This window comes from Cnephaeus nilssonii, assembly GCF_951640355.1.
Source record: "Cnephaeus nilssonii genome assembly, chromosome: 7".
Taxonomy (NCBI): domain Eukaryota; kingdom Metazoa; phylum Chordata; class Mammalia; order Chiroptera; family Vespertilionidae; genus Cnephaeus; species Cnephaeus nilssonii.
In genome coordinates, this window is record NC_137078.1 from 86,007,008 (window position 1) to 86,025,641 (window position 18,634).

The window sequence follows — 18,634 nt, forward strand, 5'->3', positions numbered from 1 at the left end:
AAAATAAGATATACCACTTTCCATCCATCAAACTGACAAAAATGAGGAAGATGGATAACACCAAAGATTGGTGAGGATGTTGATATGAGTTCTTGTGCACTGGCAATAATCTATAATAATAAAAGCATAATATGCTAATTAGACCGGACAGTCGAACAACCTTCCAGACGTCATTCCAGATGTCCTTCCAGACGAAGCCGTGGCAGAGGCAGTTAGGGGCTATCAGGCAGGCAGGCAGGCAGGCGAGTGGTTAGGAGCCAGTGGTCCCAGATTGTGAGAGGGATGTCTGACTGCTGGTTTAGGCCCAATCCTGCTGGCATTCAGACATCCCCCAAGGGGGTCCCAGATTGTGAGAGGGGGCAGGCCAGGCTGAGAATCCTCCACCCTCCATGCACGAATTTTGTGCACCGGGCCTCTAGTAGTACAACTATTCTTAAAAGTAATCTGGCAATATTTGGCAAAAATTAAACATGCCCATAGATATATGGCTCAGAGGAATATTCACACAATTATAAATTTGCTTATTTTAGCATTTTTTATGGTAATAGAGGTGAAGCTAATCTAGGTTTCTATCTTCAAGCAACTAAAACATGTTGAACCCACAGTGGTTATGTTCATGGATTCTGGAGTGAGGCTGCCTAAGCTGAAATTCAGGCTCCACCACTTATTAGTTCTGACTTTGAATAATGGAAGTAGATAATTTTATTAACCAATGTCACCCCAATACATTTAAAAAAAAAATGGAAGTAGAAAATTTAAGTAACCTCTCTGTGTCTCACTCTCATCTATAAAATGAGAGTAATTATCTACCTTATATGGTAGTTGTGAGAAATATATGAGTTAAAACATTTAAAGCACCTACCAGAGTGGCAAACTGAGGGATAAACAGAATTATGATTTATCCATATGTAGCTCAGCTGGGGTGTTGTCTAAATGGAGGTCCCAAAAGAAAATGAAAAATTTGAGTAACCTACTATTTTTAGCAAGCCAAACTCTCTCCAGTGTATTAAAAACTCTGTAAACCCTGGCCAGTGTGGCTCAGTTGGTTGAGTATTATCCTGTGCACTGGTTCAATACCTGGTCAGGGCACATACCCAGATTTCGTTTGTGTACAGGAGGCACCTGATCAATGTCTCTCTCTCACAGAAGCAACCAATAGTTTCTCACATCGATGTTTCTCTCTCTCTCTCAAATCAATAAAAACATATTTTACAAAAACAACTTTGTAGGTATTAAAATGATCAACATTTATCCCACTAAGATGTTACTCTAAAAGAATCCATTAAAAGTCAAATGGTAAGTGGGAAAAATTACATAAAATATTCTTATAAATTAATAAAGATGAGCAATGAAGAAAAGGGAATTTAGATAAGAAAAAATGCTCAGTAAAGATAAAAATTTAAACCTCACTGATGAATACTTTGGAAATTACGATTTCATAGCCACACCCAGTTTTGCCAGCAGTGTTGGAAACCTCATTTACAGCTGGTAGGAGTGGAAACCCGGACATTTCTGGAAGGCATTTGGCAAGGCATGGCAGAAGTCTTAAAATAGTGCATGTAGCCCAGCTGGTGTGGCTCAGTGGTTGAGCATCAACTTATGAACCAGGAGGTCACAGTTCAATTCCCGGGCAGGGCACATGCCCGGGTTGCAGGCTCAATCCCCGGTGTGGAGCATGCAGGAGGCAGCTGATTGATGATTCTCTCATCATTGATGTTTCTATCTCTCTCTTCCTCTCTGTAATCAATAAAAATATATTTTAAAAACATAGTGCATGTTGTGCATACTCTGACTCAGCAGTTCCCTAGAATTTAAAGAATAATCATAGATGTCAACAAAGATTTAATTAAAAGCACTAACATTGCAGGACTGTTTGGAAAAGCAAAGCATTGGGATCAAACTAAAAATCCCAAAGTAGAGGAATCAATGTAGTTATGGAAAAACCATGTGATGGGAAATAAATAGCAATTAGAATTCTCAGTATTTAAATATCTGCTCTGCTGATTAATATCTGTATAGCTCAGGGAAAGCTAGTTAATATCTTTGCACTTCAGTTTCCCTGTTTATAAAATAAGTCTAATGTGAAGATTAATTAACATACATAAAGCACTTAGGATAGCGCTGACATATATAAGAACTCAATAAATGAATTTTGTGTTTGTTTTTATAGAAGGACACTGTAGCCTAATATCCTAGAAAGATGTTAATAATAAATTAAACAAAAAAGGTTGCAAACCAGTATGTACAGAGTATTTTTATAAAATAAGTGTATCTCATATACATAAACTTACAAAAATAAAGACTAGGAAGATATAGTATACCAAAATAGAAATAGTACATTTCTTTGAATATTAAGATTACAGGTTATTTTTCTTATTTTTATATTTAAATTTTTTTCAACAAATACATGCTTTTATGAGAGGTAAAAACAATCATCTGTTCCAAAATTAAAACTTAGAACTGTCAGTTTTTTAACTCCAAATAGTAATGAATCCGTCCCAAACTAGCAGAGTAATTGGGTAGAGTCAGAAATACAGACATTTCCCTTCATAGCCTTTATTACCACATAATCTGAGCTCAGTCTTATTTTACAAACCTTACACACAAATGGCAAAAACAATTAAGAGATTTTTCTTTCTAGAAGTTCATTTATTCTCATTTCCTCTCTTTATGCAGAAGGATTAAACAGATTCTCCATGTGTTTCTGAGCCTTTAATTTAGAAAGGCTGTCACAAAAGTGAACTTGCCACATGAGGAAAACAGAAAAGAACCAATTAAGTTTTTACTGTCCTCCTTCCTGAGGGAAGGATGCCTGGCTGGCAGTAGTGAAATGGGACAATTATAATGTCTTTTTTGTAACAGGGGAAGATAGGCCCCAATGGTGGACAGACTGTCTTAGTCACATGAGCCGTTTGGGGTCTATTTTCTCTAGGTGAACTAGAGGTTTTAGCTGCTCTGCAAAGTTCCTCATGTCATCAGAGACCATGTCCTGCCCAGCCGGTGCAACAACACTTAGTTCCACAAGATAGGAGAGTGACAAGGCCTCAGTGCTGTCTGTGCTTCCGGGCACCAGGATGCGGAAGATCTTGTACACCACAATCTTCATGATGCCCTTCCGGAACAAGTGTCCCTTGGCTACAAACTCATGGTCCATGCGAAAGCCCATTTCCATCAGGAAGTCAGTGAGGTTCTCAGATGTTGCAATGTCCACGCAGTTTCTCACCAGGGCATGGCGGTTTTTGTCTCCCACTTCAGGCTGTCCCAGGTAGCGTAGATGCCAGGGCGCCCCTGCCCTATCCATAGAGCGCCGGGCCCTTAGAACAAATGGACTGGCCTGCTGGCCTTTAAGGAGGAATACCATCTCATGGTCCAGGAAAGTCTCAGGTTCCATGTTGTCACACAAACCACGAAGGCGATGGATAAGGCTTTCCAAGCTGTGATCTAAAACACTTCCTTAAGAAGGAAAAAGCACTATTGAGTCTCATATTTCATTTTGGGTTATGGAATTAGTAAAAGATTAAAAGAACGTAAATGAAACAAACAGTTTAGTGCAGTGTTTTGTAAAGCATAGGCCTAGTGTATAAGATTTTATAGAGATTATGCTGCCAAGGTATTGCATAACATAAAACAAGTTAATCCCTTGTCAATGTTTTGCCTTGTCTTGTTTGGTACTAGAAAGTCTTCAGGCCTTCTCTAACATTGCTAATCACCAGCAGGCTTGGGGCACAAAATCTCTGTCTCCTGATCTAGAAGATGGAGCTGATAACAGTATCATAGAATTACCATATAATCTAGTAAGCTCACTTCTAGGTATATATCCAAAAGAATTCATAGCAGGATCTTGATGAGGTATTTGCATACCCATGTTGACTGCAGCATTATTCACAATAACCAAGAAGTGGAAACATCCCAAACGTACATCAACAGATGAATGGATAAAGAAATGTGGTATGTACATAAAATTATGCAGCCTTAAATAAGGAGATCCTGTCATGTATTACAATATGAATGAACCTCTAGTACATTATATTAAGTGAAATAAGCCAGTCATAAAAAGACAAACACTGGACGATTCCACTCATATACAGTATCTATCTAAAGTGTCAAAATCAGAAACAGAAAGTAGAAAGGTTGCCAAGCGCTGGGGTAAGGACAAAGGGAAATTAGTGTTTAATGGGTATAGTTTCAGTTTTGCAAGATGAAAAAGTTCTAGAGATCAGCTGTACAACAATGTGAATATACTTAACACTACTTAAAAGTGTTTATGATGGTAAATTTAATTTTATGTGTTTGTGACCATAATTAAGAGTAAAAAAAAATTGAAGTCTATTGGAATGCAGAAACTATGCAGGCTGCCTTTGTAAAACAGCGTGTCATCTCCACAGAAGCTGAATAGAAGGGGAAACTGGTAATCGAAGCTCCCTGGTTCACTTACCCTGCAGCAGGTACTCCATCATGTTAATGGTGCCCCCGGTAACAGGCATCATCGTGACGGGGGGTGCCTCCATGGTGTCTGATTCAGTTGAAGAACTGAGACTGGATTCGGTGTCCCCACTCAAGTAAAGCACAGGATACACCTGGAGAAGAGTTACACTTGTTAATACATCAGAGAGATGGAGACACCAGATGTGCTTATGTCACTGACCTTGACATAAAAAAAAAAAAAAAGATTCATCATCCATTCAGAACTTTTTGAGTAACTGCCATAGGCCAGTTGCAGGAACTGATGATACAGAAATATACACAGGAGACCTGTTCCTGGAGTCACAGCATCATCTTCTAGTCCCAAGGTCTGAAACCTGTACAAGTTTTCTGTGTAATCTTGAGGAAGTCATCAAACCTCTCACTCAATGTCTTCCTTATAAAATGGGGCCAACGATATTTAAAACCCCCAAAGCTTTGTTGCTCAGATAGCATAATGAACATGCAATAACATTCAGAAGAACTGAATGGTGACGTACGGGACTTGTTCAACTTACAGGTGAGGATGTTGAGATTCAGAGGGAACAAGGGCGCACAGAAATCGGAGGCAGAGGCCGGACCAGAGGGCAATCTAGGCCTCCCGCCACTCTGAACACACCCCTTACAGCGAGCCAGGCGGAAGCGGGTGGTTTTTAGAACGGTTTCGGTGCTCCTAGGCCGGCATCGCGAACTCGGGTCCACGGACACCTCCGCGCGCGCTGTAGCCGCCTCTCGCCAAGCGAGGAGCTACCTCCACCCAAGCATCTCGGAGCTTCTGAGAAACAATTCGCCGCCAGCCCTAAAGTTAAAGCCCCCTGTACAGGGCAACACTTCCTCCTCCTTTTCCTGCTTCCGCCACAAAGCCGACGTCGCGCAAACCTCCGCACAGCCGTCCCGCGACGTAAGGGTACCGAGAGGGCTTAAAAGGCGCTCTTCTGCCCGGCAAGCAGAAGCGCATGCGCGAGATACGACGCCGCAGGAAAGATGGCGGCCTCCTTTGAAGCGTAAGGCCTGCGGGGCGGGAGGGGGCGGATTGACGTCATAGACTCGCCTCCCGGAAAACGTTTATTTTTTTTTCCGAGTTCCACGACAAGGAGGTGTTTTTGTCTAGGAAATCTCTTGGAACTGACGGGGAAAAGAGAGCCTGGGGCAGGGACCTGACGACAAAGGAGGAGAGACAGAAAACACTTGTTGTTGGGTACCTGAAGGTGAAAATTGAAAGACCCCCTTTACTGTTTAGCATAAGGTTATGAACAGTTAGGGAGCTCAGCAATAGACGTCATATTTGTTTGCTGTGTGTATTTCACTTCAATTTAGAAATGCAGGGAGGTAAGTAAATTCAAAGAATACTTATTGAACGGAGTTCATCTGTAAAGTGGGCACTAGAGTTAGGTGAATGAGGCACTCTCCTACATAGAAAACTGTAAGGGGACACCAGGAATCGCAGTAACTAAGAGAAATAATATTTTAATGCAATATCTTGCTAGTTTAATACAAAAGTCCTTAATAAACAAAATATCAAAAATTGATCTTCACAGCAGCCTGATGAGCCAAGTGCAGTTCTTACTGTAATTTTACAGATGGGGAAACTTAAGAGAATTTAATAACATGCAGGGAGTGGAGAGCCAGGGATACAGATATAAGCTGCTGACTTCAGAGCCAACCTCTTAATTATTATACAATCTGCCATTTCTAGCCCTGACCAGTCTGGCTCAGTTGATTGGGTAGATCCCCAGTAGGGGGCGTGCAGGAGGCAGCCCATCATGTTTCCCTCTCACATCCATGTTTCTCTCCCTTTTTCTCTCTCTAAAAATCAATTTAAAAAATCTTTAAAAACAGTAACAACAGCAACAAAACCCTGCCACTTCTAGTTTCTCCACTGTAACCTGTACTACTTTTCATTGGTGTGTTTTTAAAATTATTTTTATTGATTTCAGAGAGGGAGAGAGATAGAAACATCAATGATGAGAGAGAATCATGAATTAGCTGCCTCCTGCACGCCCCACACTGGGGACTGAGCCCACAACCCGGGCATGTGCCCTTGACTGGGAATCAAAACCGTGGCCTCTAAAAAAAAACAAAAAAAAAAACAAAAAAAAAAAAAACAAAAAACAAAAAAAAAAACCGTGGCCTCCTGGTTCATAGGTCGAAGCTCAACCACTGAGCCACAGTGACTGGGCTCATTTGTTGTTGTTTTTTAATTGAATATTTCTTGGAAGTCTAGTGTGCTTTAGCTATTGACTTCGTCTCTGCCCTCAAAAGAGTTTATTAAACGAAGACAGTACCATGTGATTGATTCAATGGGACATAAACAGTTCAACTGTTTCAGAAGCAATCAGGACTCTCGATTCATCTTGGGGGCACTTCTGTTCTCTACCACTTCCCAGTAAAAGTAATTAATGCCCAAAGTAACTTCAAGGAACAATAGTGTCAGCCAGATAAAGGAGGAAAGGGACTTCCAGGTAATGGGAACAACATTTACAAAGGTAATTGAATTAAATAGAATTAGGACATAGAATTTGAGGTTGGGAGGGGTAAGAAATGTCTGGAGAAGGGGTCAGGCCCAGATCCTGGAGGAATTTACATGTCAGATTAAAGCAGAGATGTGAACTTTAAAAGGATCACTCTAGCACTCCCTTAGAATGTCCAGTTGGTTGAGCATCGTCCTGTACATGGAAAGGTTGCCCATTTGATTCCCCATCAGGGCACATATCTTGGTTACAGGTTCCATCCCCCAAGTGGCAGTGTCCAGCCAGAGGTGGGGCCGGCCAGGGGAGAGAGAGCTGGGCTAGAGATAGAGATTTCATAGAGCTTCATAAATGGTAGCTGAAGGCATGAGAATAAATGAGATCATCATGAAAAAAGTGCAGAATAGGAAGAAAAGATGGCTAAGAGCTGGGCTTTGCAAAAGACTCTGACAGTTATTAGAGCCGCATATACCCCAGGGCTCAGGATATGCCCTCTGGTCAGCTTGATGATTCACAATATTGGGCAGACTGACAAGCTCTCAGTGCAGTAATTAGTGTTTAGAGGAGGCTCCAACATTGCTGGGCTCTCTTTTCCTATTCAGACACTAACCTCAGAGTGGAAAGCTCAGTGAATTATGGGTCCTTAGAGGCATCGTAGTATTATTCAAATTTTAGCTGGCATTGTGAAGTAGGGTTAAATTTTTTAAAAAGGTAAGAAATGGGTGAACAATATAGTAAAATTTGGTTAAGGCCTAGGAGTTATAGAGATAAGTTTCTCTGATAAGGATGTGAGGTCTGGAGCTTAGAATGGGCTCACTTCTGTTCCCTACCACTACCCAGCTATGCAGCCTTGGGCAATTCACTTCCCCTCTCTGAGTCTCAGCTTCCTTTTTTGTAAAATAGAGATTTAAAAAACTTTCTAAGGCGGAGGTTGCAAAAATGAGATGTTTATGAAACACTTAGCATAGTGTCTGGCTTATTGTAAGCAATAATAAATGGTAGCTATCCTATATAATAAAAGGCTAATATGCAAATCAAATGGCGGAACAACCCGTTGCTATGACGTGCACTGACCACACGGGGGCAGACACTCAATGCAGGAGCTGCCCCCTGGTGGTCAGTGCGCTCCCATAGGGGGAGCACAAGTCAGCCAGAAGCCAGGCTCACTGCTGGCGAGGGCAGCGGTGGTGGCAGGAACCTCTCCTGCCTCTGCAGCAGTGCTAAGGGTGGCTTAGCAGGCCTAAGCCATCAGTTGGACATCCCCCAAGGGCTCCCGGACTGCGAGAGGGTGCAAGCTGGGCTGAGGGACCCCTCCCCCTCTAGTATTATAATAACTAGAGGCCCGGTGCAAAAAATTTGTGAACAGGTGAAATCCGGCTGGCCCGGCCCCAATCGGTGCAGGTTGGGGCCAGGCCTGTTGGGAGGAGGAGACGGCGGGAGGTTGGCTGACTGGACCGCCCCAAACAGGGCCAGATCAGGGCCAGGCCAGCTGTGGGGAGGGGCTGAGGGTAATTGGCCAGCAGGCCCCGCCCCTAATTGGTGTGGGGAGGGCCGATCAGGGGCGGAGCTCGCTGGGGGGAGGGGCTGTGGGCCGATCGGGGTGGTGGGGGCTGATTAGGGGTGGGGCTGGCCATGGGGAGGTGCTGTGGGTGGTGGGCCAGCTATCCCCATCCCCGAATGGGGTGAGGGGGGCCGATCAGGGGCCAGCGCCTGGGGGAGGGGCCGAAGGTGGTTGGCCGGCCAGCCCTGCCCCTGATTGAGGTGGGGGGCCCATTAGGGGTGGGGCTGGCTGGGAGGAGATGCTTCAGGAGGTTGGCCAGCCGGCCCCACTCCCTGATCAGCCGGTTCCGCTGGCTGCAGTGGGCGTCATAGTGACCGGGGGTTCTGGTCATTACAGTGTTCTGGCCGCTGGCTTTTTATATATAGAGATTTTATATCTCTAATTTGAGCAAGTACATTCTGTCTTACTGAATATATTATGTACATGTTTCATCTCCCTGGATAGATTGTAAACATCTTGGAACGGAGGAATCATGTATGTTTTTGTTTTTTTTAAAATATATTTTATTAATTTTTTTACAGAGAGGAAGGTAGAGGGATAGAGAGCTAGAAACATCGATGAGAGAGAAACATCGATCAGCTGCCTCCTGCACACCCCCCACTTGGGACGTGCCCGCAACCAAGGTACATGCCCTTGACCAGAATCGAACCTGGGACCTTTCAGTCCGCAGGCTGACGCTCTATCCACTGAGCCAAACCGGTTTCGGCTCATGTATGTTCTTTATAAATGTGTGTCTTAGCACAGGCTAGTATAACAAAATACCACAAATTAGGTGGCTTTTAAATAACGGAAATTTATTTTCTTTATTATTACAATTAATGTAGCAAAGGAGGAGAAAAATTCAGACATTAATGCCTCCCAGCCAATCACTAGACTGGCTTAAAGGAGTAGGATCAGTTCTTGACCAGCCTTCATCAGGACAGCAGACCATCAACATGGATTGCAAGGCACACATACATAGTTCCTTCATCAGCTTTCTAGAATAGCCTTATGGGTAATAAGATCTACCCCTATTATTTGCAGTGCTAGGCTCTCAACTTTAGTGTTGCAAACTAATATTTCCCCAAGAATGAGGTGACATTTATTGAGTGCTTCCTATATGCATAGCCCTTTGCAAAAAGTATAACTGTTGCTTTTCAACCTAATTATCTCCAGCAATTCTCCACTCAGAATTCTCATTATGCCTACATGATCTGCCCCCATCACCTGTTTCCGCTTCCACCATATTCCAACCATCCCCATCTGTGCTTGCTTACTCCCTACCCTCTCAGCTCTAGCCACTCTGTTCTCATGGCTCCTATTTGAACAAGTCAAGGATGCTCCCATTTTAAGTGTTTTGTACTTTTTGTACAATCTGCCTGGAACTCTCCGTTTTCACTGAACTGCAGCATTCACTCCTGTGCTTCCTTCTGGTCTTTGCTCAAATCTTTATTGGAGAGGCCTTCCCTGGCCACCTCTTTCAAATTGTAGCCCACTATCTGCCCTGCCCCCGACCCTCATACTCTGCTGTATTTTGACTAGGTGACACAATGCCTGGAGGAGAAGTAAACTTCCTTCCAGTGGAAATATTAAAGCAGAGATTATGGTAGAAATAATTCTTTCCTAGACTGGGAAACTGAACTATTATATTGTCTCAGTTCTTACTAGTAGATACTCTCCATTCTAAGTCACAGCATCCTATCTAATAATAGACAAATATGCAAATTGACCGCACCTTCACTATGCCAAGCCACGCCCACCACCCACGCCACACCCACCAACCAATCAGGACGAATATGCAAATTATCCCAACAAAGATGGCGGCTAATTTGCATATCAAGACAGTGTAGAAAGAAGCCAAGAGCTGCAGAAGGGAGCAAAGCTGCGGAGAAGCAAGCAAGCTGCGGGGAGGAGAAGGGAGGAGTGGAGGCGGGGCCGGGGGAGAAGGGAGGAGCGGAGGCGGGCCGGGGGAGAAGGGAGGAGAGCGGGCTGGCGGAGAAGGCGAGGCAGGGGAGAAGGGAGGAGCGGAGGCGGGGCCAGGGGAGAAGGGAAAAGCAGGCGGGCTGGCGGAGAACTCGGGCCGGGGGACAAGGGAGGAGAGCAGGCAGGGTGGGGTAGAGTGCAGCAGGAAACCCTATTGCAGGATTTTTCCTGCAACGGGAACGCTAGTTTACTTAATAACAGAGTTCCAGGCAATTGAGAAACACCTCCATATACATGTACATATGTATTATAAGTCAAGGCCTAATAAACATGGACACAAAGTACATGTTAGAGTTGAAAAAATATGGTAGTTGAACATTATGATTTCATAATTCATAGAGATACCTAGTTTAGTAATTCTTCACCTTTGGACTTTTTCCAATTATGAAAATGACAGCATCATTATTAATAGTAACTACTAAGAGCAAACACCCAATGACAAATAAATGATACAATTCTTGCTCTGAAGGAGTTTGGTTTGCTGAGAGACAGGTAAGACATGCCAGGTAATTTTGTGCCTAGTAGTCTTCATTGGCTGCTGACTCAAGAGTTACCTCCCTACCCAGTATGACAGGCAGCATCAGCCATTTCACCCTTTTATTCTTCTTAAGGCAGGGACCTATGAAAGTCTGTTGCAGAAAGGTAATTGACCTATTTAGTTGCTCTTTTCCACTTAGCCTGGCCAGCCCAACCCAGCCTCTGGTTGACCAGGTGTTGAGGTGCCTCAAGGGGGATAGGCTGTAATAGTTAATGTATTACACATATCCATAAAAGATTAACGATTAGCTCTGTTTTAGCTGAACTGTAACTGTCTGTTTGGGTTTCTCCCCTCCCAGGTCTGTCTGGGGAAGTCAGTGTTGTTTTCTGTCTAAAGATAATTAACCCGCTGGTTCTTGAATTTCCTAGATGGAGGCCCGTTGGATAGCTCCCCTTTAGTGCGTGCTTATTGGGAACCATAACAGCTCTGGGGCAAGCACTTTCTGTGAATCTGGATCACTCATTTACTTCTCATACCAGCCTTCTGAAGCACGTGACGTTTCCCAGTCTCATAGCTGCAAGAATTGTGTCTGTCATGCAGGATGTTTGGCAGTGGAAGGATTTGTTTCTGGTCCCTTTCATCATCATTAACCCCTTCCTTGGGACAGATGGTCCTATACCGGCATCTATACTATCAGCTCAAACAGTTCCTGGGGGAGACTCTCTGTACAGTACAGAGGAGATGAAGAAGGCCAAGAAGACTGCATGGAGAAGCAGAAGGGCATGGGTTAGCATGCTAGTGTGTAGTGTTTAAGACGGGCCATGGAGTCAGGCTGACTGGGTTAATATTTCTACCACTGGCTAGCCATGTAAGCGTGGGCAAGTTACTTTCCCTCTGTGAACCTCATATTCTCATCTCTCCAATATGGAGAATACTAGTACTTCCCTCTAAGGTTGTTATGAGGATTTGACTGATACATGTGGCACCGAGCAAGTATCATTAAAAAGTCAAACTATTCCCAGTATTGTGGGATTTGGACTCTATAAAATGTGGGTTAAAAACAAACACGGGCCATGTCTAGACTCAGCTACATGCTGGTGTGTGGCCTTGACCTCGTCACTTAATTTCTCAGAGTCTGTTTCTTAATCTGTAAGACAGGAAGATTTTCTACTTAATAGGAATGCTGTGAAGAGTATAGATGATTTATACAACATGTTTAGCATATAACAGGTGTTTTTATTTTATTTATTTATTTAAAGAATGTTTTCATTTTATTTATTTATTTTTGTTATCCTCACTTGAGGATATTTTTCCGTTGATTTTTAGAGAGAGTGAAAGGGAAGGGGAGAAACAGAGAGGAACATCGATGTGAGAGAGACACATCAATTGGTTGCCTCCCATACACACCCTGACCAGGGCTGAGATGGAGCCTGCAACCAAGGTATGTGCCCTTGACTGAAATCGAACCTGGGACCATTCAGTCCAAGGGCCAATGCTGTATCCACTGAGCCAAACTAGCTAGAGCTGTAATAGCTGTTTTTAGACACTGCCTTCAAGTAGCTTGGCTGGAGAGCCAGGATGTAAACATTAAAGAGAGAACTAATGAAAAATGTTAAGGAGAATTGGCATGTCTCTATATGAGCATAGCCAGGCAATCGGTAGAATACAATTCAGTCAACACTTATTGTGTGTCCTTTGTAGGCCAGGCATTATTTTGGGCTCTTGAACTATAAGAATAATCATGACAGCCCTGGCTGTGTAGCTCAGTTGGTTAGAGTGTCGTACCAATAGGCCACGGTTTCAGGTTCGATCTCCAGTCAGGGCACATACAAGAATCAACCAATGAATGTATAAATAAGTGGAACAACAAATCGATGTTTCTCTTTCTAAGATCAAGAAAAATAAAAAAACATGAAAGCCTAAATTCTTCCCTTGATAGAGCCTACATTTTAGTAATAAAATATTAGCATTGAAAATGGTTACAAAAGAAATATGTGAAAAATGCTTACAATGTCAACTAAACAAGGCAATTACAAAGTCATATGTGCAATGTGATTTTAACTATATAGAGTCTCTAAAACATCTGAGCATAGAGGAAAGAAACAAAACATCCTAATGCTAACAATAATTGTCTTTGTTTGGTTAATGAGGCAAGAGATTATTTTTCCTCCACTTGTCTCTGTTTTCCAAATTTTTGATGAGTATGTGTTACTTAAAAAAAAAAAAACACAAAACTTAAAACAGCCCAGCCAGTGTTGCTCAGTAGTTGAGCGTCGAACCAAGAGGTCACTGAACATGCCCTGGTTTGGGGCTCAATCCCCAGTAAGAGGCATGCAGGAGGCAGCTGTTTGATGTTTCTCATCTATGTTTCTATCTCTCTATCCTTCTTCCTTCCTCTCTTTCTCAAATCAATAAAAACATTTTTTAAACACTTAAACCAATTGTCCATTTACAGGTACATGGATAAACAAATTATAATATATCCATACAATGAAATGTTATTTAGCAATAAAAAAGAACAAACATATGTGCAACATGATAGATTAATGTTACATTCTAAGTGAAAGAAGCCAGACACAAAATAATATATAGTTTGTGATTCCATTTATATGATGTTCTAAAGCAGATAAAACTAACCTATAGTGAAAGCAATTAGATTTCTGCTTGCCTGGAGTGAGGAATGGGAAGGATTGATTGCAAATGGACACAGGGAACTTTTTGGAAAATGAAAATAATTCTATATTTTTATTGTGGTGGTGATTACTCAGCTATGTATACTTGTCAAAACTCATCAAGCTGTACATTTAAATTGGTATAAATAAAATTGATTGAAATCATGAAAAAATTACAGTTATTTTCTGGTTACAAAAGCCTTACATGCTCAGTGTAATAAATAATAACATTTTATTTTTTACTTTTTAAAAAATGTTTTTATTGATTTCAGAGAGAGGAAGGGAGAGGGAGAGAGGGCTAGGAACATCAATGGTGAGAGAGAATCATTGATCAGTTGCCTCCTGCACGCCCCCTATTGGGGATTGAGACAGAAACCCGGGCATGTGCCCTGACCAGGAATCTAACCATGACCTCCTGGTTCACGGGTTGACGCTCAACCACTGAGCCTCACCAACTGGGTAGAAATTATAATGTTTTAGAAAAAAAATTCTAATATTTAGAACAAAATTACTTCCTACATTTTGAAAAATTGAAAAGTCACTCCAAGCACAGGGTTGGTACACAATAAGTATTGATAAATAAATGAAACAGAGTAAGAGAGATAGTTAACTCCATTAGGAAGCAGAGAAGAGTGAATAGAGTGGAACACCCAGTAAAATCTGTAACTCTAAGTGAAACCCTGCTGGAGGATGAGGATGTCAGGGATGATAGGACATGTGTGACCTCTATAAGCCCCTAACAGGTTTGGAAAGGAGGGAGAAAAAAGGTCAGAACAAGGGAACTGATAAGGAATTGTGTTTGATTGGCTTCTCCATTTGTTCTTAGGGTTTTTTCTTCCATTTCATTGGGGAAAGAATGAGAATGTGGCCATGGTAAAATCATAATGGCAGAGAGAAGCTGAGTACGAGTGAAGGAGGTAATGGGCACAGTGGTATGTTCTGCAACTGGATTGCTGGTATTATAGTCACCCCAATTTTATGGATGTGAACATGGGTCAATGCAAGTGATGAAGAAATTGTAAGCCAAAGCTGAGACTTCCTGGTAAATCTCCAAGTTAGAAGAATTCATCAGTGTTTTCTGCTCTTCGACAAGAAGAAGCAAGAATGGGCTGTGTAGGGAAGAGAGACCATGTCCAATGGGTGACTTAGGGAAAGACCTTATAATATGAAATCATAGGATTATAAACTTAAAAATGAGCTTTCAGCCTCTTAGTCTAGCTCCCTCTCCTCCACCCCAAAGAATACAGGGGGAAACCAAGGTCCATGGAGCAGAAGGGACTTACCTAAATGACTCAGCATAGAATGGCAAGCCCTGAGCAGAATTTTTCTTGCTATTTCCTTCTGTACCCTAGCTCTTTAGTCATACAGACTTGGGGTTGGTTCTTGACCCTGCACTAACGAGTTATGTGAATACGACATCTCTGATGCTCAGTATGTGCATTTGTAAAAGAAATAATAACATCAACCTCATTGGTTTGTGGTAAAAGCTAAATTATACTAGTTGTACCAGTTAATGCGGATTTTTTTCAATAGATGGAGTTACACTAAGGTGACCAGATGTCCCGCTTTTGGCGGGACAGTCCCGATTTTTAACAATTTGTCCTGCGTCCCGCGGCGTTTTAAAAAAGTCCCGATTTTTGGAAAGAATGCACGACAAGCTAGGGAACGGCGGGAGAACGGGAAGGGAATATACGGTTTTCGGCGGCCATGTGGCTATTTAGCCAGGATATGAGTTTTATATTATTTTTGTTAATTTTATAATGTTAAACTTTAATAATAACAAATAATTGTTGAGAACTGATTATCGAGAACTGCTTATCAAAGTTCGCATTGTTGATCAGTTGTTAGAATTTGACCACCATTGTTTGGACTTAATGAACAATGGCATTTTTTGGGATTGGCAATGACAAAAACATTTTGTAATTGTCTCTCAGACAATACACATCGTACTGCGTGCTAGTAAGCTAGTTAAACAAGTGATGTCATTACACATCAGCTATTCAGATAATTTAGGTAAGTAATTTATTTATTTATCTCATAAATACATAAATTTTCTTGAATTTAGCAGACAGTACTCGCATTATTTATATTTTATAGTGGCGGCAAAAAGTCTAGCGCCAGCCTTGAAAGTGACACTTACGACTTACGTTACGGCAAATTCATGACCTTTTAAACGACAGCAATCTACTAAAAAAAATTCACTCAAATGAGAAATATGCCAAAGAATAAAATAATACTATACATAATTTTTTATTTATTATATTTGTAAATTGTACTTATGTTGAAATTTTAAAAAATATATTACAATACTATTTTTGCGTTCTATGAAAATTTTTGTTGCTCCATATAGACCAAATTTTTAATCAAGAACACCCCCCTTCCCCCTCCCCGGTCAATGGTGTCCCGTTTTACCAATGTTAAAATCTGGTCACCTTAAGTTACACATACGTTGATATATATGCAATTTGATATGTATGCTATTTTGTTGTATTGACAGCAAACTTCAAAACTTCATATGTCAAATTTTCTGAAGGTGTTAATATCATAGATATTTTTACCCTTACAAATGTCAAATTTCGTGCCAAAAAGCATTTGCGGGAAGTTTTAATTCATTACTTTATTTGAAGAAAAGTGCTGCTGAAAGTTATTGTATACTTCGGGAAGCTTATGGTGAACATGCTCCATCTCAAGATACTTGTGAACGCTGGTTTAAACGCTTTAAAAGTGATGGTTTCGATATGAAAGACAAAGAACATCCAGGTCAACCGAAAAAGTTTGAAGACCAACAATTACTAGTATAGTGTATGTAGAGTGCACAATAATTTAAATATGTATACACTTCCCACTTTACAGATGTGGAACTGAGGCTTGCTGAAACTTCCTTTGGTTCAGGATTGTAGCTAAAGTAAAAAAGAGAGCCTAGAGCCCTAGCTGGTATGGCTCAGTTGGTTAAGCATCGTCCCGTAGACCAAAAGGTCACCCAGTTCGATTCTGGGTCAGGGCATATGGCCTGGTTTGTGGGCTCCATCCCCAGTAGGGGGCATACAGGAGGCAACCTGTTGATGTTTCTCTCTCACATTGACACTTCTTTTCCTCTCTCTAAAAATCAATTATATATATATATATATATCTTAATTTCAAATTAAAAAAAAAGAGAGAGCCTAGAAGAAAGGGAAGAAACTTCTGAGTGAGGATTGGGTGAGCCAAGCTCTCCTTGCACCTGTCTATCCAGGAGCTCAAGAAGACACTAGCCACAGTGACCTTCCCTGCCTCCGCCACCTCAGTGCACAAACAGGTTGTGAAACAACCTGGGCAGTGACTCAGCCGGAGGACCTGTTCTGCTGGTCAGTGCGGGCGGGCTGGGGCTGTTTGGTTGAGTCTTGAAAGGACATCATGTCTAACAAACACATTGCTTGTCAAATCCCTGACAGGGGTACCAAGCACAAACTGTGAACTCTGGTCCCTAAGGCGTCACAGGTGACTGAACTGGGGTGCCTAAGTTGTTTACATCTTTGGTTGTTATTCTGGTCTAACAACTGTCCAGGACCAATGTCAGGAAGAGGGGAGTGTGTTAGAGGCTGGGAAGCGCCTATTTCTCAAGAGGCTGCTTGCTGTGGTGACCAGGGCCTGGACTTTTGGTGTCCACATTATGCAGACCCGAGTTCCGATCCCGGCTCTGCTGCTTATTGTATTTGTGACCTTGGGCAGATGGTTGACCCTTGCTAAGTTTCAGTTTCCTTATTCTACAAAATGCCCACCTTGCAAAATTGTCTTTTAGAGATAAAAGGTGTAAATATCCTGGAACATAGAAAACTCTTTTTTTTTTTTAAAATATATATTTTATTGATTTTTCACAGAGAGAAAGGGAGAGGGATAGAGAGCCAGAAACATCAATGAGAGAGATACATCGACCAGCTGCCTCCTGCACACCCCCTACCGGGGATGTGCCCACAACCAATGTACATGCCCTTGACCGGAATCGAACCTGGGACCCTTCAGTCGGCAGACCAACACTCTATCCACTGAGCCAAACCGGTTTCGGTGGAAAACTCTTCATAAATTGTTAGTTAGGATCCTGTGCCCCATTTTCCACTCCAAACCGAAATTGCACCTCCTGAGCTAAGGGTTTACATTGCAATGGCACTTTCCCACTTAGCTAGACATGGTGAAAAAACAACCAATACCATTATCATATATATATATGCCCCAGGCTGGTTGTATCATTGATATTCTATTGATTCCAATATTTATTTTCTAATATTAAACGAGAAAGACATTTTAAACTAAGGGGTATGGGAGACGGATAATTGGTCCCCTAATCTCAGAAACCTGTGAATGTTACCTTACAAGAGACTTTGTAGATTTGATTAAGTTAAGGATATTGAGATGGAGAGGTTATTCAGGTATGCCCTCTCCCCCAGCCCCTGGGAACCACCAATCTGTGTTCTGTCTCTGTGAATTTATCTATTCTAAGTGTTTTAAGTGAATAGAATCACAAAATATATGGCCATTTGTGTCTGGCTCCTTTCACATAGCATAATGCTTTTTGAGGTTTATCCATGTTGTAGCATGCAAACTTCATTCCTTTTCATGGCTAATATTTTTATTATTATATTTTCAAATATATTTTTATTGATTTCAGAGCGGCAGGGAGAGGGAGAGAGAGAAACATCAATGATGAAAAGAATCATTGATCCGCTGCCTCCTGCACACCCCCTACTGGAGATCAAGCCCGAAACTCGAAACCCAGGCATATGCTCTGACCGAGAATCGGACTGTGACCTCCTGGTTCATAGGTCAATGCTCAACCACTAGCCACGCCAGCTGGGCAGTAATATTTTATTGTATGTGTATATACACAATTTGTTTATCCAGTCATCCATTGATGTATACTTAGAACCATACAATATGTAATCTTTTGTGACTTGCTTTTTTCACTTAGTATAATGTTTCTATTCATCCACCTATAACATGCCAATACTTTATTCCTTTTTATTGCTGAGTAATATTCCATTATGTGGATATATATTAC

The 18,634-nt window shown here is 41.8% G+C and overlaps 1 protein-coding gene across 1 annotated transcript; it reads right to left on the minus strand.

The window, feature by feature from the left end:
- Positions 1-2,272: 2,272 nt before the first annotated feature.
- Positions 2,273-5,337, minus strand: MED18 (mediator complex subunit 18). The gene is made up of 3 exons (XM_079776523.1): positions 4,980-5,337; positions 4,436-4,577; positions 2,273-3,453 (listed from the first exon to the last, which is right to left on the minus strand). The coding sequence occupies exons 2-3, from the start codon at positions 4,506-4,508 to the stop codon at positions 2,900-2,902; spliced, it is 627 nt and encodes a 208-aa protein (XP_079632649.1). The 5' UTR covers positions 4,509-4,577; positions 4,980-5,337; the 3' UTR covers positions 2,273-2,899.
- Between the last annotated feature and the right edge of the window lie 13,297 nt (positions 5,338-18,634).

Bases quoted from the DNA above. Each gene is read 5' to 3' on its own strand.
- MED18 (XM_079776523.1), bottom strand. From the start codon at position 4,508: ATGGAGGCACCCCCCGTCACGATGATGCCTGTTACCGGGGGCACCATT. The intron at 3,454-4,435 runs GTAAGTGAACCA...TTCCTTCTTAAG, and splicing joins GATGGAGTACCTGCTGCAGG to GAAGTGTTTTAGATCACAGC.